Raw genomic sequence first — 25,473 nt, forward strand, 5'->3', positions numbered from 1 at the left:
AAGCAAACTTAGCGTTTCTCTCCAAAATGCTTATTGCTCTACACTATCGATAGACACTTTAACGTACGCATTCCACGTGCACTCTTTCGCAACATCGATACTCAAATATCATTATTTGAGCTACAGGGCCAATTACAATACTCATACAAATAATTTGACCAATAAAACTAGCTACCTTTCTTACTGGCATATATTCAGAGCCCAATAAAACATTGATGGTATTCATAGTCTTGCTAATTCTTCTTTCAGGAATTCTTATTGAAAACTTTCTCATATTAATATTAACACCCAGCCACTCCATTTCCTGTGCTGGTTCCCAGATACATTTATCTACGTTAGGGATAAACCCAGAGAGAAGCGAATCATGCTTTATGTCAGACGCAAGCCTTTTCGTCTCCTCATAATTATCGTGTGTACCAAAACCATCATCCAAAAACATAATAACTCGTTTACCTTCGCCCCCCCCCCCCCCACTTTGCTATAAGTGGCCTTGTAAGCTTAGTGAAAAAATAAGGTGCTACACCCAACCCGAATGCAAGAACCTTGAACCTAAAGTAACTAACTACACCATGATCATCTTCAAACGAAAACCCAAGGTAAGTTGTATGTTCCGGATATATATCCACAAAATGGTAAGCTGAATGAAAATCAAACTTTATAATAAATCCCCCTTCTTTAAAAAAACATCAAACCTAATCTCAAATCCTCATATTTAACAGATTGTTTCAACACGTGTTTATTAACCCATCTCAAATCAAGAATGAGACGCTTTTTACCATTACTTTGAATGGAGACAGATAGTGGATTAACAACACGAGGTGGGACATAGGTTTTTTTCTACCAAATCCCGATCTAACATATCTGTAATTGCTTTCCCAACAAATTCCCTATTATCACATGCTGATTTATTGTTTGTAAGCAATACGCTTTCAGCTAAAGAATTAAATGGAATCTTGTAACCATGTTCTATAAAATCAATAATAAATTGATTGGCGCCGATGTTTTTCCAAAATTGGCTATGTTCCCTCAATCTATTTTTAACAATAATGTCTTTTTGACCTTGCTCGTAAATAAAACAAACATTGGTCAATCTGTCATATTGTTCATAAATGTAATACTCATCTTTAAATACAGCACTTTCGATCGCGGGTGGGCTCGCCACAGTGGCATCACTACTCCTGGCCTGAGCGCTCTCTTGCTGACCTCTGGTGGTGGGGCACGTCCGCCGGAAGTGACCGAATTGTCCACACGTGAAGCATGGCCCGGGCTGGGGACCCCATCCAGAGTAGCCACAAAAAGAGCCAATCGACGGTGGTGTGGGCCTCTGTGGAAAAGGGGACGGCGCCGGATGTGTTCCTTCCTGTCCCTCAAGCAACTGGCGGACTGCGTCCGAGTGTCCATACATGACGGCTGGCTTTTTCTTCAACTTCGCCTGCATAGCCTTTTTTGTCACTCGCGAAGGGGTTCTGTTCGTACTGTCTTACAGTTTCCCAACCGTGTTCTGACGTATCAGCTATCTTTATGTGTTTATTTCTCGTGTGAATTTTATTGGCAACTTCCAATAAAACTTCCTTTGCGTATTCGCTTTTCTGGTTTTCAATTGCCCACATGCATTGCTTGATTCCTTCATGTACATCACAATTGAATTCATATTGCTTTTTGTTTCCTTCAAATTTCCATTTAATGTCTTTATGTTCTTGTTAAGACGACACTGGTAAACTAACTTGCTGTTTCAAAGAAGTTACATCTACTTGCAGTTTCTTTTATTCGAACAAAATTTACTTCAAATTGTTATTTATGTCTTCCGAATACGTGGCTCGGTCCATTGTTTAAACAACTCTAGCATAAAAATAACATGTATACCGTGTGAATTCCCAAAGCAGAATGACAAACCTTTCAGGGCGCCTCTAGCGGCAAATGCATACTGAAGGGAAAGTAATTGTCGACTCATTCAACAAATTTCAAACATCGAAAAATATATTTATGAGCATTAAGTTTTGTGTAGATCACAAGAAATCGTATGTAGCCTTTTCAAAACATAGCATTTCTGGACCTTACTTTGCATATATGTTCATGAATCATCTTAACGACTATCGACTGTTTCAGAGTTTTCATGAAATGTCTTAGGGAAATGAATAAAAGCTGTTGTATCTTGCCATTTCGAAAACGGAAACGCTTATATGAGATTTTACTGAGCGTTATATCGCCTATAGCCAGCTGTGAGCGAACACGCACATGCCATGCGTGCAGAACACGTGTCTTGTGCTTACACAATGATTTCGTTGAAAAGTGGATATCATTACTTTATCATTATGTAAACCATTAGAATGTTAAATGAATTTGACAAACGTGATGATATCATTAGCTATCAAATCAAAGGCGAACTTGGATACATATGAATGTTCTGAAGTGTTAGCCGAAATAATCAATTACCGCAAACTGGACGAATATTACTAACTTCTCCATTTCCAAAAGCCGCAAACATTCATATATCGTTTGAGTTTGATTACGCTCACATCCTGACTGCTTGAGTAACATATTATGAACAATACAATTTCTGACCATTATAATCTTGTGTGAATACGTAAACGTAGAACTGATGGACTTTTCGAATTTAATTGAGCATGATTGCAAACATGACGTGAATGTTTGTGTTTTCATAAATTTTTTATCGCAAGCTATTGAAATACAGAAAAATGTATATCCATTAATATTGTTAGAACACGTGTTAGAGGTAGAATGGTGAAGCGATTATACAAACATCTTAATTTCTGGTAACTGGACCAACGGTATTTGAAATAAATTTAGTGTCACAAAGTTAAGTTGCCGTATTTTATGTTTATCCTCCTTCCGGTTCACCAGAGGAGACTATTATTCTACCATCCGTCCGTCATATCTGTTTGTCCGGCATGTTTATGTGTATTTGTAAAATACTGGATACTGCAGTTCCTAAAACAGAATTAGAGATAATGGGATAAAATTGTGTATACTTAACAAAATACAAAATGAGGACTTTGCAGGACCAATTTGTATCAGTACCCTTTACAGTAACGATGAGTTTTGTAAAGTAAATGACTTCCATCCAAATTACCTTCTTTTCCTTGGTATTACTAACGCAGTCAGTTAATCAAAGAATTATTTTCTGGATACAATCATTTTTCGAACTTTCTTAATATGCATTCCTTTATATTGGGACATGCAAATACAAGTGGATCTTTTAATTTATTATTTCTTTTCATAAAAATGTTCATTAATAATTGTAAAATGAACAAAACTAGACCCACTCTTACAGCGGCAAAATCGTACCTGTCCTAGCATTGTTAAGCACTAAGTACTACAAATTATTTTAACGATTTGCGTAAAAGTAAAGAATGGGAACTGTTGTTACCCCTTTTCCAGTAGTTTTGTTAAGTGAATCTAATCAAATGCTTTATTAATAAAATGATTTGTTTATATTGTAATGTAAAAGCTTTTGTTAATTGTATTACGTTTGCAATGTATTATGATATGCATATATTGTTTCTAAACTATGTACGGTGTGGAGTGGGATGTCCTCGACCCACACACACCTATTGACGAGGAAATAAAATATATTGAACGGAAAGAAAATGTATAAAAGGTCAACGGTGAGGTAACTCTTTATAGAAATAAAACAAAACATTATACGGCAGTGCCCAAAAAAATGTATAAGACAATATGATAAAACTTGGTATACACATTTTGCTTTTCATATGTCAGGCTGTCAATTCCTTTCTGTGTCAATGCGTCGTGAAACTAGTTTTTGAGCTTTTCCTGTCACTTCGATATAGCTTCATTGTAACAGTTATCTGAGTCCATAGGTTTAGGTCAACAATCAACAATTAACTATGTTTGCGCGATATAATATCGTGTTTCGTTGTTAATTTTCGCAATTTTGTGTCGTTTCTTGAGTTGCGTTCCCTATCTTGTGTCGCCCCGACCCGAGAAAGTTACACAAACTTTCTAAGCGACACACGATACGACACTCGGCATTAAACGACCGGACAAATGACAAATGCCATTTTATTCCGAAACAATGTTACTTAATGCTCCTGAGTCTATACATTATTGCGAACAGGCAGAAGTGAAATAAAAACAAAATGCATTGAAACGTCTCAGAGACCTTGCTATGCACTATAATTGATCATTCAAAAGTGCATGTGTTTGAAGAGCAATTGGTCGAGCATTCTTAAATAATGGTTCAGAAAGTCATAGCCTACCCTGGAAAATGGACGATGATTGCAGTAAGCCATAATACACGGTACGAAAAGCATACTCGCCGAGGCTGCCGTCAGAATACTTGAGGTAAAATTCCACATGGGCTGAGGCTTTCAATGCGTTTAAGATATCATATCAGTTGTTGCTAGTTTAAAATACTTCAAGTGAATTTCGGCGATAACAAAGCTAGCAAGTATACACTAGCAATCCGCCAGTTTGACATCCGTATTCGACGTGTTTCGATTCAGCTGATTTGTCTTAGCTATATCAACTACATGTTAAGCTACACATAATAAAGAACATAGCAAGCAATAACATTAAAGTGATGATTCTTTGTTCCACACGTCAAGTTTTAACGCAATTATTATCGGTTAAATGTTGTTGTTTTTTAAGTTTCATTCAACAACATCTTAATATGTTCATATGTATTTAAAATTTGAGATTAGATTGTTTTCGTTTAAAACTTTTGAGTAAATGTAACAGGTAATCTTATCGAGCTTTTGCTGATGGAGACATGTTAAATGCTTAATTATTGATTGAGCGATACATTCGGCAGATAAATATTGTACATTAGAGTGACAAATCCTTAAATGTTTGAGATTTATGAGCAAAGTTTAATACTAGATCTGATCTTGATGACAACAACTTGATAAATCCCACAGAGCTATAAAAGTTTTAATTTATAGGATTGTACTAAGTATACGGTAAATGTGCTGATACGGGCCATCAAGTTACGCGATAGTAGTGTACAAAGTCCCTCGGTTATTATCTCTACTGAACTTTTCATAAATGTTCGTTCTCACCTGAGCATGGCTGAGTGAATATGTGGTGTTAAGTGTATATAAACACACTGCCGTCATAACACAGGAGTCGCAGGTTCCATCGGTCCGCTCTTCTGTTATATGCTACCTCTTATTTTAAATGAGACGTACTGAGTTGCAGTGTATTATGAGCTACACACTTGGCACTTAAAAACCTATGATAGTCTCTTAAACAATACGTATCCTGTATATTGCACTATGTCTCGTTAACACATGAACAATAATTATCGGGGCGATGACCGTACTCGAGAAACCAGTATATCAATACACGTTCTTGATACTGTTTCGAGCTGTTGTTGTTGCGAGTTAAAGACCGTATACTTTACAGCGGTTAATAGACTACATGCGTGTCTGGTAACTTTGAATGTTCGTGACAGAATTAATATTAACTGTAAATAATTAACTTACTTTGAAAAAAGTCCTCATTAACACAGAAACGCAACAACGCAGAAATAATCGGACATCTTCTATACCGATTTCGTGTCAAACTCTTAAAGAGTGTAACGGAAAAATATCTGAAGCGGGTCAAAGACTATTATATTCAGATGCGAGTGATCAGATGAGCACTTATTGCAATTCTTGCCCTCTTGTATTTCAGATATGATAATTAGATAACAATGAAAAGCTTCCCGATGATATTGTGTTGCCCATCGTTTTCATTTTATCTAACAGCTGTCTTGGTTTGGTGTCATTATTATTTTATACCAACGCCAAAGACTGACAGATGTCGTTAATCTTTTTATGAACAAGTAAGTGTATAACAATGTTTAAAAATGTATTTACAATAGATTTAATTAACATTTCAGGATACCATTTATTTGTAGTATTAAATACTTATTTCTAAAACGTAACTCTTGTTGTCATGTGTTATCTGAATAGATTTGGTCGAAGGTGAACTCGGATTACGCTGCAGTGTCTTTTTCTATACGTAATTATGGATTTCTTTTCGTGTTTGGAAGTGTTTATTAGAGACCGGTATATGGATTAACGTTTTGATCATTGTTATGTTTTTATCGTTCTCATGAGACAATGCTTGGTAACAATGTACTCTTTAGCTCTCTGATTTGCTCTGTAATTGACAACTTAGCATTGTTTGTGGTATCAGTTGTTTTTTATTAATTCAATTAGATTAAAATACTTTGCAAATATGGAAGTGCGTCTCAGATGAAAATGTAAACATTTGTGTTCCATTTAAATGTTGAGTTTCCGTTAGTATTACAATCATTTCAGTAATGAAAATCATAACGCTACTTGTGTACAAAGAGAGCTCTTGTATAAACGAATGGAACGGACTTTCAATATTTTTGTTTTTGATTAACATGTAGTAAATCTGTAGATAATGAATGCAGATTGCATAATGCAAAAGAAGTGTATACATAATAATGTAAAGTCGACAACCAGTGATCAACTTATCATGGACATTATTTACTGTGACAGTCAGCTATTTAAATCACACGTTGTGTTTGCCTCACGTGAATGTAAGCATATCGCTGTTAATGATCGATAACTATGATAACTAGAAATGACAGCAGAACTTAACACATTATTTGTTTTTTACCTTCAGTGACAAGTCCTACGATCCCATTACTAGTTATGGTAATCGTTCACAATAATTTTGAACTATATGTTATCTATATCAGTTTCGTAAAGGTATTTTTCTGTATTTGCTAAGATCGCGAATTAAACACGTATCTTCATCAATTCAAAGTTTACTGTTTAATAAGAACACGGTCTGTTGGTTTTTGAACTCTGTTTATCAATCATTTAAGAGTTCCGGTTCACCTGGATATGGCACGGGTAACAACGATAATACTGTCAACGCGAACGACAGCAGCATCAACACCCGGAATGAATCACCAAAAGACGTTCATCAGGTAACAAGTACAGTCACATACTATTGGATCGTTAATATTTTCATAGATTATTCAAGGCAAAAAACCAAAGAGCTATTTTAAGATGGCTTTCATTTAATACTTCGTTTTGAATAGTATTGCCAATGCTGGAAATATATTAATGTATACTAGCAAATATCTCCGACACATGTTCCCCAAAGACCGGTGAGAACTTTTAAAAGGAAATATTAAGTGCATCACATATTGAAAAGGAGAATAGGGAATAAAGTTTCAACATTCTCGGAGTCGAAGCCGTGTAAAAATACTTCTTCAGCGTGGGTATATTTAAAAGTATATGAGGTCTTTCCGCGCCTGGAGGTTCGTTATTTTTTGACGCGTCTTGGCACTTCTACATGATCACTACATTGATAAACGTTGGGACTTATTCCGAATAATAGCTGAGATTTCTGGCTATTTGTTTTATTAGAATCCTGCCTGTCCGATAAGGTGGCAACATTAATATTATTTGAGTCCGGATCGGGGATTGAACGTGGTCGCCAAGGTGAGCAGCGCGTGTAAAAGGCCAATAACAGGACAGACAACATAATGATTCTGACCTTAAAACAAGTTAAACTAATTTTCTGGACGAGTTCAAAGATAGACTAAGTGCCTCTTTGGCATTGGAGACACATTGGATGTTAGGTTTCCTGATGGATTAACAAAGTATGCGCTAAATTCGGTTGTTGAGAAAATGCATTTAGTATAAATGTCAAGTAGATCCGGTTAAGGGCATTACGATAAAATAAGTAATACAGTCAAACAAAGGTTGCTTGGGTTTACATAATTTCATTTTGATAAACATATTATCATTGTATACGGTAGAATAAACAATTAAAACAGAACTATATATATGCACGTGTAGTGAGACTGAAATAGTGTGGTTAAACGGATTGGTGCCTCCTGCAAGAAAAAAATGTTTGATTTACAACAGCATTTTAAAATATAAGAACTGTCCTTAAAATTTGGTTCTTACGATTCCACCTGACCCTTATGACTATCCCGTTTTAATCCGTTGATTTTCAAAATACAGTTCATGATATGCATATTTGGAGACTTATTTGAACATTTGAATGGGGATTAAATCGAGACAAAGCATAAACAATTTTTTGGGCATTTACGTGTAAACATTCACACAATACCAACTTTAAAGAATATTTAAACGTTATTATACCGATTCCGCTTACCCGGATAGCACCACTATTATCAGGAGTGAAAGCAAATGAATTATTTCCTTTTTATTGTTACAATTATAATATTCAGGAAACTGATAAAACCTTACAAAACTTAATATACTCTGTATTTAAAACCTTTTCTTATTTATTATTATACATTACGTATATCACACACCATTTAACAAAACATACACAGACGTCGTGCAAAATCAAAGCGCTGCAGAAACTGCATAACATGCATCCTTGATTATCACGCTTCCAAATCTGTGCTAATTCTTGTTGTGTAGGTATTTATCAACGCAAAAGATAGCTCTGGTATAGATAGTTTCCTCGTGATATCATTGTTATGGTCACTGTTGATATTTTTTTGTTGAATTTGCAGACCTTTTAAAATGTAATGATGTATTGTAAATATGAAAACATAGCTATTCACGTATTTCAGTTTAGGGTCTTGATTTGCAATTGATTTGATAACGAATGCTAAATTTCAGATTCGTCAGGACTTTATGCAATTACTTCGCGAAACGTCTTCGGTGAGCAGCAACTTATCATGGCCAGATACAAAGGACTCCCTCAAGCAGGACCCACGATATCAGGCCGTGAGGGACGACACACTTTTAGAAAAGTGGTTTAACGAGTTCAGAAAGGTAACTTTTAAGTATTGGCGTTACTACTGCTTAGTATCTAATATGTTGACTAATACAGCAAGAGTAAAAATGTTTATTTAGACACGTTCAATGCATTAGTGTTGAAGTGTAATATTTTGAATGATAACACAACTGTAATCCATTTTAATGAATGGTATTTTATAACAAAATCGTACCCATTTCCGCTTTAACAGCAAACTTTGCCGAAACAGGGCCTGTCCACTCTTGCTGTTTTATAATTTTGAAGGATTTTGACATAACATGTCTCGAACTATCATGAACAGGAAGTTAAAGACCTTAACATAAAATCCGTATTCGTTAAAAACATTCTGAGTGGTTGGCTCAGCATTGCGTTAGAAAAAGATGAAATATCTGTACAAAACAACTTATCTGGAATAATTCATTTATAAAAAACGAAAATAAAACTTTCTTTATAAAAACATGGTTCGACAGAGGTATTCAATTTATTGAACATATACATGATTTCAGGAAAAGATCTTTCTACAGTTTTCAAGATATAATAAACCTTTATGAAATAGATAAAGCAGACTTTATAAAATACCATCAAATTGTAAAAAGCATACCTGTTGAATGTAAACATAGACTAAAAGAAAACGATATTATTTACACCACACCGCAATAAATTGTTGTTCCAAAATGCGTCATAACTAACATGCATAGGATTAAACGGAGACCTGACCCAAACATGGTCAGTTGTGTTTATTTTCTAATGTAGGATTTCCTCTTACTGTTTACACACTCTAAACAGGATTTAAAACCGTTCAAATCGTTCATCAATTCCTTATTTAATGTTTAATATCAGCATCATTCTATATTTTTAATCTGTCGCAAATAAGTCTCTAATTGTTTTTATTATAACTGATTGAAACGTTATAGGATTGTTGTATTTTACACAGTTTATCACAAAGTTATATGGACTTCGGCGATTGCTTCAATCTAAGTGTGTTCTCAAGTGTGATCAATTTGCATGAACGAACTGTTATTTGCAATCTAATGGTATCGTTCTACAGACTGTTTAAAATATAGTTTTTACAATATTATGCGTAAAGAAAGAGAAACGTTTCCTCATATTTTTGTTATTATAAGCATGGAATGCACCATCTTCATATCCAATATTCAGCGTCCTCACCATCAACTTTATAATGAACATCAGCATAATCTGCAGCATGTTTGCTATCACCACAATACCAATATTGCCATGACCTGTCAGTACCAACCAATTCGGTTTGATATGGAATTATCAGAAGTATTGATATTTGATTACTGAATTATATCTCTGAGATACGTAATTTACTGATGCTGCATATATCTTGTGTAATATGTTGATAATGGTGATAACATAATAAAAATAGTATGATGGTAAAAATGATAATGACAATAAAATTGAGGTTATGGTAGTGTGGTGTTGTTGTTGTTATTGATTGGATAATTATAAAATACTAAGATATTGAGGAGAAGGATTACATTTTATAATTAACACAAGTAACGAACACAAAGCACATTGTCATATACCAAAAGCTGTTTTACTGCAAAGATCTTCCATAAGTACTCTTTGGAGTTTACCACAATTTTGGTTGACACCAAAGTAAGGTGCCAAATGAAGCAATTCATGTTTTATAATGACATTGAGACAGTGCTGATTCAGTAATTTATATACGTTAATAAGTATATGATTGTTTAGCTTTCAATATCAAACGAGTACAATGAGTTATTAATCTTTGTGTACATGTTTTCAGTATAACGTATCGTTCATATATGTTTTCAATTAAACAAATTGAATCACCTCTATGACAAAGCAATGTGTACTTAAGTCACGCATAATGACATTGGTATAATCTCAATAGTGTTGCATAACTTGATTGATTAAATATCGTGTACAAGTATATAGACTGTTAACATGTACTAGAGCGCAATCGTTTTAAAGTGTTAATTTACAAACAAATGTTTTGCTCCGCGTGTATACTGCAGAGGTTTGTCGAGTGTCATTTTTTATCTGTCCGACAATGTATTACTTTACTTAAACCGCACATTACCGACTAAACGTCTGTCGTGAAAACATCTTTATCAAATACATTTAAAAACATTTTATCAATCTTTAAGGTAGCGTACCCGTAATGGGCACCTATCCAAATATGATCTAATCTATTATTTTCTCAATCAGCATCATTTCACTGAACTACATGCACATTTTAAGGTAGTCTTTCCATGCTTTTTAAACAATATACTGATTTTTTTCAAAACCACCCCCACACTCGGCCTTTATCCAGTTTATGTGCACCCCTGGGGTATATGGAAGTTCCATAATTCATTCAGATTTCCAAATATAGGCATGCAGTTGGTGTGTGCAGATGCAGTAAAGGTGTTTAAAGTTTAAACAAGATGAAAAAAGTTTTCTTTTACAGACATTTATTTTTTATAACTTGTTATCTATGGAAGAGCGCCATGAAATGATAGTGGTTTCAGGCAAGTAGAATTTGGGTTGGTTAAAAACGAAGTGTCATAAAATTCAAAAAAGTATCACTTAAGTAATATTTTGAACTTAGTTTTTATAGATACACTATATACAGCAAAAATACCAAGAAATACACAGATTTACCGTTTACTTTTTGAAAAAAAAGCAACATGCATGGTTCGTATTTTCAGCAGTAAATCAACCTTAAATTTTGCCATAACGTTGTTTCAATTTTAAAAATTGAAGAATGTGCATAAAAATTGCAACATATTTAACAATAAACATAGCTTATATGCCATATTAAATCAAATTACGTTAGAAAAGAAATAAAACGCGTCGCAAAACAAGTATACGTCGTCGGCAGGATTCGAACCTGCGCGGGAATATCTCAAAAGATTTCTAGTCTATCGCCTTAACCACTATGCTACGGCACCTAATATTAGTCTCTTCAACCTTCGAAGAAATCGCGGGAAATCATAAGGGGTGCGCTACCTTAATATAGACAAAGATGTTCAAATTTAAAAATAAGCAATAACTAATAATTGCGGATTACAGTTTGTTGTCAAATAACACTCGGCTGGATTTTAAGATGCTTTAGAGGTCAAAGCACGAGAGCGCAGATACGCAGATAGAATTCAGATAGTGGGTTATTTGATAACTAACTATTACATATAAGTATTGCTGAGATTCAAACACGGCTTTTCACTGATTTGTTATCCAAATATATCTCTTAAATTGCACGTAGAGTTTCTTACGAAGCTCCGCCCACAATCTTCGGCCGCGTCTGATCAATTAAGTAATGTTCATTTCTGACGATGCTGCTTCAGCGAAGCAGCTCGTCGAAGTTATCATACCATGAAAACATTTTTCACAATGGTGACCTATGTAAAAGACCGACCTAGTCCTATTGAGTTAGCTAAATTTTCTCAATCGGCATACGTCGCTGATTATCATTGATAACGGTAAAGGCAGCATTGTTCCCGTCCTCTTACAAATTTATCGAGAGGTTCAGGACAGGAACCAGACACGAAACTGCCTGGTGGCACTTCAAACGCTGTGACGCTGGGAAAACCCTAAATGTAGTAAATTTTAGATTTGATCGAAAATGTAACCCGCCTCCCAGTTTCGCTGAATGGGTCAAGTTCCCCACGGGTACTACTTCCCCGTACCCCCAAATTTTTGTTCGCACCCAAAAATTTTCGTACCCATTTTTTTCGTACCCAATTTTTTTTCGTACCCAAATTTTTTTTTCGTACCCAATTTGTTTAAACCAAATTTTGTTCGTACCTAAATTTTGTTTCGTACCCAATTTTTGTTTCTTACCCATTTTTTTTGTACCCAAATTTTGTGTTCGTACCCAATTTATTATTTTGTTCATCTTTTCGTACTCAAAATTTTCGTACCCAAATTTTTTTTCGTACCAAAATTTTCGTACCCACATTCACAATTGTGGTGATGTAGATACACTTAAATTGATGCTTTTATATCCATCCTCTTCAAAAAGCATCGTCACACAAGTACTGTCAGTACTTTGATTTCAATGCGCACTCACAGTGTTAACTAACAGATAAAGATGCACATAAAAAAACAACGCATACATAAATAGAACAGAAATACTACTTTTAGACGCTATAACAAACGCAACAGAAAAAACAATTGTTTAAAGTAAACTGTGTATTTTTTCAATGCATCGGTAAAGACAACGAGGAACACGAACTTTTTCAATTTTGTACTAGATACATCTTGTGTACTTCTACAAAGAATGAATCACAATACGATGTACGCCGAGATTTGTTCTGTAAGTTCGTATTATGTATTTATTAATTTTGTGTTTATATTGAGTTTGTTAGAAATTAATGAGGCATGAGAAGGAGCTGTATTTGTTTACATAGTATTTATCACTATCGGGCTAAATGTATCTGCGCAACTGTTATTTTGTAGCGCTTGCTTGGCATGTATGAGCTTCGCCCATTATTATTTCAGAATAACAGAAATAATGCAAATAATTTGGTCACACTGTTTATTTTTAGGTATCCAATTCGCATCAGGGTCAGTTTATATAAAAATCAAGGAACCTGGTATAATCGACGAAAAAATGCTTGAAGCCACGCCGATGAAACGTGGCCAGCATTTTAATTTTGCGATTATCTACTTTAAGTTCAAATCTTGATCGGGTGTGTTAAAAAGTCAAGAAGTAAACCTTTTGCGAAAAGATTATTTAAATGCGCATTTTTGACTAAACATTGATTTTTAATTTCGTGGTCAAATTTAAATAAGAGTCAATTGAAATCATTTACTTGGCCACAGGCCAATTCATAAGAACATCTTATTTCCACTGTAGAATCTACATGCATGACTCATGTTGGTAACACTTGGTCTAAATATTCAAAGTTATTAAAATCTGGACTTAGAGGGTCAAACTATATGTGAAACCTTGTTAGCGCTCTAAAATCTCAATTTATTGTATTCAATGTTAATAAAACTGGGTCGAAAGACAATAACTAGGACTTGTTCAAATTTTATTCGAGTAAGCTAATTAACTTGATCACCGGGTCAAACTTCCGAAAAACATTTTACATAAACTCTACATGAATATGTTTGACATTATTACAATCAAAATAAGGCGATTCAGTATGAGAAAAATAGATATGTCTTAAATTGCTTGTTTAAGTTCGATAATATTCATTACTAAAATACATCTGTCAAAACAATACAAAGAGCAACATCTCGACATTTTTTATTGTAAAAAATATACATATATATCTTGCTAGCATATAACGTCAGGTACACGTTCTTAAACAAATATGACTATGTATTTATGTTTGATTAATGAAAGATTATTTTCTATTGACTTAACTGTCGATTAGTATTGTTTTGTAATCAAATACATTATTAATTATTATCGATGTTTATTAATTAATAAGAAAATTGTCTATTATTTCATCAGTAAATAAACATGTACACAACGATCATATACTTTCATTTAATAAAGGACTGTAAATAAATAACATAATCAAAGGTCGACAAGACTTATACATGTTTTCATTAGTGTCACTTTAGTTTTTCGATTGCGAAACACTTAATGTATAAAACAAATTTGACCTTAGCGAGAAATCATTAATATTAACCGAACAAAAAGCACTGTCACACAATTTATGTCCCAGACTTTATTTCCTGAACTTCGTTCATTCGAAATTTAACATACGCTGTGAATAATATGTCAAGGAATAATGTTGAAATGATTCTTATATCAAATGAGTAAAAACCAAATTATGATTAAAACTTGCCGCGAGAGAATGCATTCATGTATAGCTCAAATAGCGCACTCATTATCGCGTTGAATTTTCGCGCAGCAAAGGTACTCATTGAAAATCCGATGTTACAAATCAATTTGGAAAAATCAAAGTCAAATTGCAAGATATGTGCAAAACATTCAAACACATTTTGTCATACATGATATATGAAAATTGACATAAACTAACAAAAACGATTTGTCAGTAACAATAAAAATAGTTGAAATATGCATACTAATGTACCTGCACATAGTTGTTTTTCGTATGCGCCGCTTGTATTTAACACACGACAGACTTTATTTATAACCCACACATCGCAATATTTTATATTTGACAAATAGACACATATATATTTGTGTGATCAGGGCGCACTTTGTGTGCAGTTTTTTCTCTGAATAATAAAAGTGTCAAGCCTACGTTCGCCATCGTTAGCAGCAACATTTATAACGTTATGTGCGATTTAAAGACATTTATTCAACACATAGTACGTCAATTTATGATTGACAAATTTGAGTTTGCAGTTTGTGAACAAAATACGATATTGTTCATGCAGTAACTTTACATGGTGGTTTGAAAATTGGTTCAATACTAATAGAAACCTTCTGACTTTATTTAAAGCGCGGGCTTGTTTACGTTCTTGTGGCCAGAAAGAATAAAATATGTTACATAGTATGGACATTTTCAACAATGCTATTTGAAACATACTCTTTTACGTTGTATACACCTTTAAAAAAATAGGTTATTAAAAATAATCCACGATGTTAATACAACGTTTTAACAACCTAATATTGTGTAAACTGTTCAGTGGATGTCTAGCATGAAAGAATCACAAGGATTACTCCAAGGCCAACTTAATACCAGAAGGAAAAGTTCAAACTGCATTTGTTTTTACTTTAGAACATAGCACGAATCTGCTCTATAAATTGGATGTTAACATTTATCTATATGACACGGTAGGTTCATTTTTTGCGTACAAGAACCCATATTGCGATATGAATGAACATCACAATTAAAAAAGCATCCTTGATCATTGCTTTACATCTGTGCAAACGCGATTTGAGATGATGTTAATTAGCTATTATTTTCTTGATCAGTTTTTCTTTACTTCTTCAAAAATACATTTATATCATATAAATAACAAACAAGTGTGTGTATGCATTTTAGTATATTTATTTATTAGTAATTTATTGAATCGGTTTACTAATGTTATTATTCAGAAACGTCAGGACTTTATGCAATTACTTCGCGAAACCTCATGTGTAAGTAGCCACTCATCGTGGGAAGACACAAAGGATTCCTTCAAGGAGGACCCACGATTTCAGGCTGTGGGAGACGACGCACTTTCAGAGGATTGGTTTAACGAGTTCAGACAGGTTCTTGTAAGTATTGGCATTACAACTGTTTAGTATATATTATGTTTACTAGGTAACATCAAGAGAAAGAAAAATTATTAAGACACTTTCAAATGCGTTAACTTGAAATATAAGTGGTCATTTTCAGTGCTAACAAAAACTGTAATCCATTTCAATGAATGACATTTTATAATGTTATGGTACCTATTTTCGCTTTCAATACAAAATTGCCGAAACAGAACCTGTCCACTCTTAAAGTTTTTATTGTTTTGAAGGATTTTGACATTACTTGTCCAAAGTTATCATCTGAGCATGAACTAATTATATGGCTTAACGGTACTGAAACTCCAACTATGCGATATTGTTTGTCATAGCGTTAAAGAACCCACACGGCTTTGAAAACAAAAGTCAAAATGCATCCCGAATTATCACACTTCTAAATCAAGGTTTACAGCCGTTTGTGTAGGAATTATCAACGCAAAAGATAGCTCTGATATAAAACAAGTTTCCTCGTGATGTCATCGTTATGGTCACTTTTTGTATTTAACTTGGCAGATCTTTTGAAATATAATGATGTGTTGTAAATATGGACACATAGCTCTGCACGTATTTCAGTTAAGTGTCTTTATTAGCAATAGATTTGATTCCGAATGCTCAATTTCAGATTCGTGAGGACTTTATGCAATTACTTCGCGAAACATCGTGGGTTAGCAGCCATGTATCGTGGCGAGTCACGAAGGACTCCCTAAAGTGGGACCCACGATTTCGAGCCGTGGGGGACGACAAACTTTCAGAGGAGTGGTTTAACGAGTTCAGACAGAACCTTGTAAGTATTTGCGTTACTACTGTTTAGTATCTATTATGTTGACTCGATAACAGCAAGAGAAAAAAATGTTTATTTAGACACTTTCCAATGCGTAAATTTGTAATATAAGTGATGATTTCAGTGATAACACAAACTGTAATCCACTTCAATGAATGGCATTTTAAAATGTAATTGTATCCATTTCCGCTTTAAATACAGCATTGCCGAAACAGGACCTGTCCACTCTTAATGTTTTAATAATTTTGAAGGATTTTGACATTAACTTGTCTCAAATTATCATCTGAGCATGAACTAATAATAAGCTTGCTCAAACTCCCACCATGTGGGATTGTTCGTCCTTGCGTACAAGAACCTACATCGCATTGAAAACAAATGTCAAAATGCATTACTGATTATCACACTTCCAAAATCGATGTGTATTGTCGTTTTTATAGGTATTCATCAACGAAAAAGATAGCTCTGGTATAGAAAGTTTCCTCGTGATGTCATTGACATGGTCATGTTTTGTATTTTTTTAACTTGGCAAATCTTGTAAAATATATACGGAATATTACGCTAGTCAATTGTTCCAAGAGTTTGTATCACTCGAGTGGCTTGTGTGATGACGTATCACACGAGAGGCGGAGCCTCGAGTGTGATGCGAAATAGCACAAGCCACGAGAGTGATACAAACTCTTGGAACAATTGACTAGCGTAATATTCCTTTTATTATATACATTAACTAACGAAAACAGTCAACAAATGTATTTTTTACTTTAACAAAACTGACAAAACAATGACCAAAACGGTACGCCATAGTTTATTTAAGACGCGTAGGAATACAGTTTATGTAAATTAACGTGTAAACATTCGAACCGGGAAAACACAGGTTTCCGACACGCTTACCTTAATGCCATCGTTAATCCAATTTTTATAACAATTCAGTTGACAACTTAAATCCGATTTTTATAACAAAAACGTTTAAACGATATGCATTTCAACTTCCATCTCCCATGTCTTTATCGAAACTTAGTTTAAACCACACTATTTTATTGTATCCCTATCGAAATATACATTTATACATGATAAACACACACTCCAAAATAGTTTACTGCTAAAAAACACCACGTCCTACATGTCCTTACAGAGTTTAGACAAAACTATTGTGTTTTGTCACAGAAATGACGTCACACGATGTACTACGTAATATATTTCGTAATGTCAAATATTTCTATTTTCGGTGCGTGTAATGTGACGTTATAAATGGGTCGAAGTAGTCCGGCTTGTATGGTAATACGCAATTGGAAACAGCGAGTAGCGTAATACGGGATTTTTTATTTCAACGATTGATACAACCTGTATTTTGTTAAAAGCATTAAACAGGTATATAATAAAATTGTGTATTGTAAACATAAAAACAGTTCTGCAAGTATTTCAGCTTAGGGTCTTAATTAGTAAATTATTTGATTCCGAATGCTAAATTTCAGATTCGTGAGGACTTTATGCAATTACTTCGCGAAACGTCGTGGGTAAGCAACCACTATTCGTGGCAAGACACAAAGGACTCCCTAAAGCGAGACCCACGATTTCAAGCCGTGGGGGACGACAAACTTGCAGAGAAGTGGTTTATCGAGGTCAGACAGGATCTTGTAAGTATTGGCTTTACTACAATTTAGTATCTATTATGTTGACTATAACAACAAGAGAAAACATGTTTATTTAGACACTTTCAATGCGTTAGCGTTATGTTTCGGTGGCATAGAGGTGACATTCACTCCTCTTTTTTTTAAATTGCAATCCTCTCTTTTCTATCGGACGACCGACCGACGGACAATGGACGAAGACGGACGGACGAAGACCGACGGCCGACCGAGGGACGACTGATGGACGACCAACGGACGACCAATGTTTGGATGAGGGACGACCGACTGACGACCGACGGACGACGCCGCATGGACGACCGACGGACCACGACCGGAGGACGGACGACCGACGGACGACCGACGGACGACCGACGGACGACCGACGGACCACGACCGGAGGACGGACGATGGATGACCGATGGACGACCGACGGACGACGACGACGACTACGACTACTACGACGACGACGACGACTACTACTACTACTACTACTACTACTACTACTACTACTACTACTACTACTACTTCTAGCAACAGCAGCAGTAGCACTAGTAGTAGGAGGAGGAGGAGGAGGAGAAGGAGGAGGAGCAGTAACAGCAGTAGCGATAGTAGTAATAGTAGTATTAGTAGTGGTAGAAGTAGTAGTAGTAGTAGTAGTAGTAGTAGTAGAAGCAACAACAACAGCAGCAGTCGAAGTAGTAGTAGCAACAACAACACCAGCAGTCGAAGTAGTAGTAATAGTAGTACTAATAGTAGTATGTTATGTTATATCAGAGCCTTGCCTTCAAGACGTTTTCATTGGCTGATTAATTTGAGGGAACAAGATAGTATTTGATTGGATGACTAACTCGTCGCCACGAGTTAGCTAAGTCGGGATCTATGGATCTCGAAATTCTCTCCTCTTTTGTTTAATGCACCCTTCCTTTATTTACTGCACCGCTCTTTTTTTAATTGCACTCCTCTTTTATTTAGTTTCGCACTCCTCTTTTTTCTATCTCGTGGCCACGACATAGCTAACTCGTGGCCACGAGTTGCTAAGTCGTGGCCACGAGATAGAAAAAAGAGGAGTGTAATTTAAAAAAAGAGGAGTAAATGTCATCTCTATGCCACCGTATTATGTTGTAATATAAGTAATGATTTTCAATGTTTACACAAATTGTAATCCATTTTATAATGCAATGGAACCCATTTCCGCTTAAAAAAACAACCTTGCCCGAACAGGACCTGTCCACTCTAAATGTTTAATAATAACCACTCCAGAACCAGAAACAAACAATCGTGACCAATAAATAAATTGATTAACAAAATAAAATAAAATAAAAATTATTTACAATATTTGCCAATGAAAAGAAACAACAAAGTATCAAAGTTAATGGCGCTCGATTTGTCATTGTCATTGTCGACTCGGGTATTACTTACATGTATCCCGGGTACTCTTAAGTTTACTTACATGTACCCCGGGTACGGTAAATATACTTAAACGTACCCGTGCGATATTAGACTGTACACGGGTTGTATTCTCGCCCAAAATCCGATGTCGTAATACGCGCTACCGATTACTGTAAAGCGATATTGTTTATCTTAAACAAACTTCTCCATTAAAAAACTGCATGCTTTTTGAGTATGAGTTTCGATGATAAAGAGGCTTTTTAACAGAAAATAGTTATTAATGTGAACAAAATTAATTTCAAAAAATAGCCGACAACGATCAATTTAGCGTTAAAATTCCCGGGTACGTTTAAGTATATTTACCGTACCCGGGGTACATGTAAGTATACTTATGAGTTCCCGGGGTACATGTAAGAAGTACCCGAGCCGACAATGACCACTCGAGCGTTAATTGCCATTTAAAAGTTAAAGTCCACTATTTATGCAATATCTTTTCTGTAGATGAGGTAGTCGAACTGTAAATGAAGTAGTCGAATGGTAGATGTAGTGGTAGAGTAGTAGTGAGAGTAACGACCCGAACTTATGTCCAGCCGTCAATGACCCGAGCCGGAAGTAGTGTTCTGCGAAGTAGCAAACTCCGAGCTGTATCAAGCCCGGTAGTAGTGTTCTATCAAACGCGGAGCAGACCATGCACGGAAATAAAAGTTGCAAAACGCCGAGCAGACTATGCCCGGAAGTAGAACGTTGCCAAACCCCGTGCGGACTATGCCCGGAAGTAGAACGTTGTCAAACGCCGAGCAGATTGTGCCCGGAAGAAGACCGTATTGGTGACGTATCACCGTGACCGGTGCAAACGGTTCCCAGTATCGCCGCCTAATAACGAGGTGTCGTAGGTCATGTCGACGAGTATGAAGCCCTATAGACTTGCAGATGCTCACGTAGCACCGGCGTAACGCTATCGGTGCGTTGACGACATTGTAATTAACGACTGACTTACAGTCATACAATATAAATATATATGGTACAATGCCCTATAAGGCTATCACAAACTTGTTTACTTCCATAAATGCACAAGTTTCTGATAAATTATTGCTGCTCGCTTGAATGCATATAGTAAAAAACACTGTGTGCCAAAGAGTTGCACATATAATACTATTCACCAACTAACATGTGAATTTTATATGTAATACTCACCCATTATGTGTATTATTCAAGTAAATCAAACTCTTAATGGTTTGTTAAATCAACTGATACATAAAGCGTCTACACAAAATAATGTTAGAGACATTTACGAAGTCATTATTATACATGCCTAGCATACCTAGGATTATGTACAAAAGCAAACAATTACACAGGTTTATGTAAGTTTCCGTTCTGGCAAATATTTTAAAAATGAAACACGACTTCGGCGTTTAATTGTAAAAAATGCAAACTTGAATTTCTAAGTTCAAACAACAATTTACTTTATTCCTATAAGCATAAATAGCAACATTCAAATGAAATCAACAATTAATGTCAAGCCTAGAAAAAAAAGAGTATCAAATATGTAATGGAAAAAAATCACTTACCCAAATACCGTATGTTTACCGCCAAAGCGAGAAACGTGCTTTTCATGAACTCGAACTGAACAGATTTTCAAACTGACCAATCAAATTGACATGAATTGATCATTTACACATCACCTGATATTGTACAAATACAAGCGTGAATTAGTGAGGCCCGTAAGTCTTACTTTGCAGAAAAACATAACAATTTACAAAAATATGAAAATCTTAGTTTATTAAAACTAAACGTATTAAATCGTGTTTTGGCTAAGAATGTATTTTCCACCACACTGAATAATGCGCCTAACAAAACTTGCTTCAAACCCGTATTATACAGAAAAAAAAGGGAAACTCTAAAAACTTACATAACTAGACAAATGAACAGCTCCGTGAAATGAGGCCCCATAATTTACATTAAATAACAAACACATGGGTTCTATCCTGACAATATTAATCAACGCAAAAGAGTGCTCTGGTATAGAAAAAGTTTCCTCGTGATATCATTGTCATGTTTACTTTATGTATTGTTTTAACGTTGGAGATCTTTTAAACATAATGATGTATTGTAAATAAGAAAATATAGTTCTGCAAGTATTTCAGAATAGGGTTTTAAGGGCGTATGCTGCACTTTTAATGAAATTTTTGCTATATCTAGAATATGATAATTTTTTGTATATAGGTTCAACCATCTGTTGTGAATAGAAAAATAAAATAAAAATGAGGGTTCACCAGTCTTGTTAATTTTTATTCGCACTTGAACAATAAGCATAGTTCAGCATAAGAACAATTCACCAATAAGGTAATTATATTAAAACTTGAGTAAATTAATGAGAAAACTGTTAAAAACAGCCTCAGTTTTTTCACAAAATACATAATACTTATTTAATTTTACTCAAATTATTATTTTAAACATGAATCGATTGATTTATGTGTTTAATCAATTTAAAAAAAACACAAAAAAACACATATTTTCACACATGAAAATTAATCAAATACATCAAAGTCATTTTTATTTGAAAATGTTTTTCTGAATCTAGATATTGTCCAAAATTACCCAAATGTTTAATGAGTTATAACTTAATAAAAATATAAAAAGAAAAACATAGGACACCAGGGTCGTTTGTTCACAGCTGCAGTTTCACTGCATGAAGTAAAAGACAATTAAAAAAACATCAGGTCAAAACACAAACAAGAACATGTGTTGCTGTTTGCCAATGAAAAAGCAGACTAAACTGTAAATGAAATCATACATTATGTGTAGCAAGATCAGTAAACGAAGGTTAATAGAGCATCAGACTGAAAACAAGATGTATATCATTCATTTAAAGGGGCATATCGGCGATATTTCTAGTAATTCTAAACATGGCTTTGCCAATTTTTTTCGATATGCCAATGCAAAAGTAGATTTAAATCTAAATGAAAACACAAATTATGTGTAGCAAAATCGGTAAAATAAGAATTATACAGCACCGGGGAAGCAAATCGAAAAAAAACAAATGTATAGAATACATGTAAAGGGGCTTATCAACGTTATTTAGTTGTAATTCTTTGCATGACTTGATCAATGTTTTGCTGTTTGTTAATGCAAATGTAGATTTAAATTTAAATGAAACACACACATTATTAATAATGTGTATCGAGATCATTATATTAAGGTATATTACGTATCTAACTTAAAACAAGACCTACAAAATATACTTTAACGGACATATCAACGGAATTCGTTTTAATTCTTGGCATGATGTGACTAATTCACGGCATTCCATGTGTATCCATAAATATATTTATAAGCAGTAACAGATTATTGAAATTGCTATGAACATATGCATGCCAACATTTTTATGTCTACAGTTCATGAACGATACAAACACAATCCAATACAAATATAGCATTTTTATGATATTTGTTTAGATACTTCAAATATGTTTGCACGTGAAAAGAGATATTACAGAAGGCTATTGTGACGTACATGTTAAACACTCAGTCACTACCTACACGAACTTCGTTATCTATGACAGTTTTTTATCTATTAATCTTTAACTATTATGTAATAATACTTACATTTTTTTTAATCTACATTGGCACGCATTTTCTAAAGCACTGAATGCATTTGCAAGACGTGGGCGGAAGTTTACATTATATTTTTGACATATAGAATATGTTTGATAGTTTTTTTATTTGTTAGAAAAATGAAATAAAAATTGTGTGTGACTGATGTGACGGGTGTTGTTATTTTGTATTGGGCCTTTAATAATAAGATTATTTTAACGTGCGGTTACCCCTCACAAATATGCCTTAAAAGATTGAATTGCACACACAAGTGAGAAAATTGTTGCAAATAACATAATTCACCGTGTATATCTATAACTATCATTTATAATTGATTTCAAACATCAAATGAATATCAACAACTGGTACATTTTGGGATAAAAATAAAAAAAATAAAAATTCTCAATTTCACCTTTAAATACCTTCCCGAAAATAGATTTCATCCAAACATCCCAACAAATTCATGGGTTATCAACAAAAACAAAACAGAGATAAAAATCTTGGTCACTAGGTTCGTTTGTTCACAATTACAATTCAAACAAAAGTGGCAGGAAAATAATACATCCTAAGTTCTAATACAGTTAATCACAACTAAAAATGCACTTAATGGTGTTTCCAATTCCAGAATACGAGCCGTATCAAGTTCCCGTATGCTACATGTACACGTGGTTGCATGTCAAGTCTTAAGAACTTCAACGTTTTAAAACAAAAAAAGAAACATTTAACGTATCCTTTAATTAATTGCTAACCACAAATAAACAAAATGCTTTTTTCTAATCAATTTGGTCTGAGAGAAAAAAAAATGCGAACAAAAATCATTAATATTCGCATATATGTGAATAATAGCACGTGCGGCGAGATGAAACCCCACCCGCACATTGTCCAGACGTCGTGGATAAATGCTTTTAATTCATTAGGTATTCTTTGTAGGAGATGATCTCAAACAACACTTCGTGGAAGTTGATATCTTAACCTGTTGTATGAGAAATTTAAATGACAAAAGTGTTCCGATTTGTTTTTTAAGCATAACATTAAATGTATGTAAAGATTTTGAATATAATTGTTATGTAATGAAATAAACTTTGATGACATGTTTCAAACATAGGATGATTGAATACCAACTAACTTAATTATAAGGAAAGCTATCTGTTTTAAACAAGTATTACTTGCGACACAAAGATGTTCGATTGTATGGGTGTATCGACTTTTTTTCGATACTAGACTCATGCTTGCCTTTACAATCCCTCGATAATAAAGGTCTGTGTTGTCTAAGGGATGATGGTTGTTTCGTGTTGTGTAGTATAGGGGCTACACATTGTTTATCAATTTTTACTGCTACATCATACTTTATTTCTTGATATTAGTCTCTCATTTGAGATACGTCCCGTTTTTTACGACTATACAAAACAGCATACACATATTGCGCCACCGGTCTTACAGTAAAAACAAATTTGCGCGAAACTCAACTGCCGCGTACGTCCTTAATAAGCACTTGGTTATATTACGAATGATCAATTTTAGATTCGTCAGGACTTTATGCAATTACTTCGTGAAACCCCTTGGATTCACAGCCAGTCGTCCTGGGATGTCACACGGGAAGCTCTCCAGTTAGACCAATTTAAGGCTGCGGCAGATGTCGCACTTTTCGAGAAGTTATTTATCGAGTTCAAAAAGCCTCTTGTAAGTATAGACAAAACTACAATTAAATCTCACTTAGTTAACTCGATAGCATCAAAATAAAAATGTTAATTGAAAAAATACTGAGTCTGTTGATTTGTTCTTTTAGCAATTGTTTTCAAGCAAATAAAAAGACATGACAATTCAATGCATTATAAATAAAAATAGTACCTATCCTCGCTTAAAATGCAGCTTGTATTGTCCAGAAAAGACTTGTTCACTTACCATTTTTATAAATGAAAAGACGTTTTACATTACTGGTCACAATTATTCAAATATATGGAACGGTTTGTCTTATGTAAAACTCTTTAAAAGAAATACTTTATTAAAAGCCAACTATGTGACACATTTCGCCACTGCGTACAGGTACCCCGTATCGCTGTCTAATTTATCATATAACTTGGAAAACCAAAGTTTAACTGTACCCGTCATACCTTGACATCTGTGTTTAAAGTGGTTTTCGGGATTGTTAATCCACGT

General features: G+C 34.4%; 1 protein-coding gene and 1 long non-coding RNA gene across 7 annotated transcripts in view; one reads left to right on the top strand and one right to left on the bottom strand.

Moving 5' to 3' along the window:
- Positions 1 to 2,600: 2,600 nt before the first annotated feature.
- LOC127844891 (uncharacterized) lies at positions 2,601 to 4,903 on the bottom strand. The gene is made up of 2 exons (XR_008032937.1): positions 4,239 to 4,903; positions 2,601 to 2,949 (listed from the first exon to the last, which is right to left on the bottom strand). It is a non-coding gene; the product is annotated as an uncharacterized LOC127844891 (long non-coding RNA).
- A 766-nt stretch (positions 4,904 to 5,669) lies between these two features.
- The window catches only part of LOC127844884 (transcription elongation regulator 1-like), a 44,597-nt gene continuing 24,793 nt past the window's right edge, over positions 5,670 to 25,473 (top strand). For 4 of the 6 annotated variants that reach the window (XM_052375423.1, XM_052375422.1, XM_052375427.1 and 1 more), the window contains exons 1-8: positions 5,670 to 5,806; positions 6,622 to 6,653; positions 6,827 to 6,931; positions 8,613 to 8,768; positions 15,752 to 15,913; positions 16,551 to 16,712; positions 18,179 to 18,340; positions 24,838 to 24,996. In XM_052375423.1, the coding sequence (XP_052231383.1) occupies position 5,806; positions 6,622 to 6,653; positions 6,827 to 6,931; positions 8,613 to 8,768; positions 15,752 to 15,913; positions 16,551 to 16,712; positions 18,179 to 18,340; positions 24,838 to 24,996 (939 nt within the window). In that variant the 5' untranslated portion in view covers positions 5,670 to 5,805. The remainder of the gene's footprint in view (positions 5,807 to 6,621; positions 6,654 to 6,826; positions 6,932 to 8,612; positions 8,769 to 15,751; positions 15,914 to 16,550; positions 16,713 to 18,178; positions 18,341 to 24,837; positions 24,997 to 25,473) is intronic. The other 2 variants (XM_052375420.1, XM_052375421.1) reach the window with 1 other exon arrangement.

This window comes from Dreissena polymorpha, chromosome 9 (genome assembly GCF_020536995.1).
Source record: "Dreissena polymorpha isolate Duluth1 chromosome 9, UMN_Dpol_1.0, whole genome shotgun sequence".
Lineage (NCBI taxonomy): Eukaryota > Metazoa > Mollusca > Bivalvia > Myida > Dreissenidae > Dreissena > Dreissena polymorpha.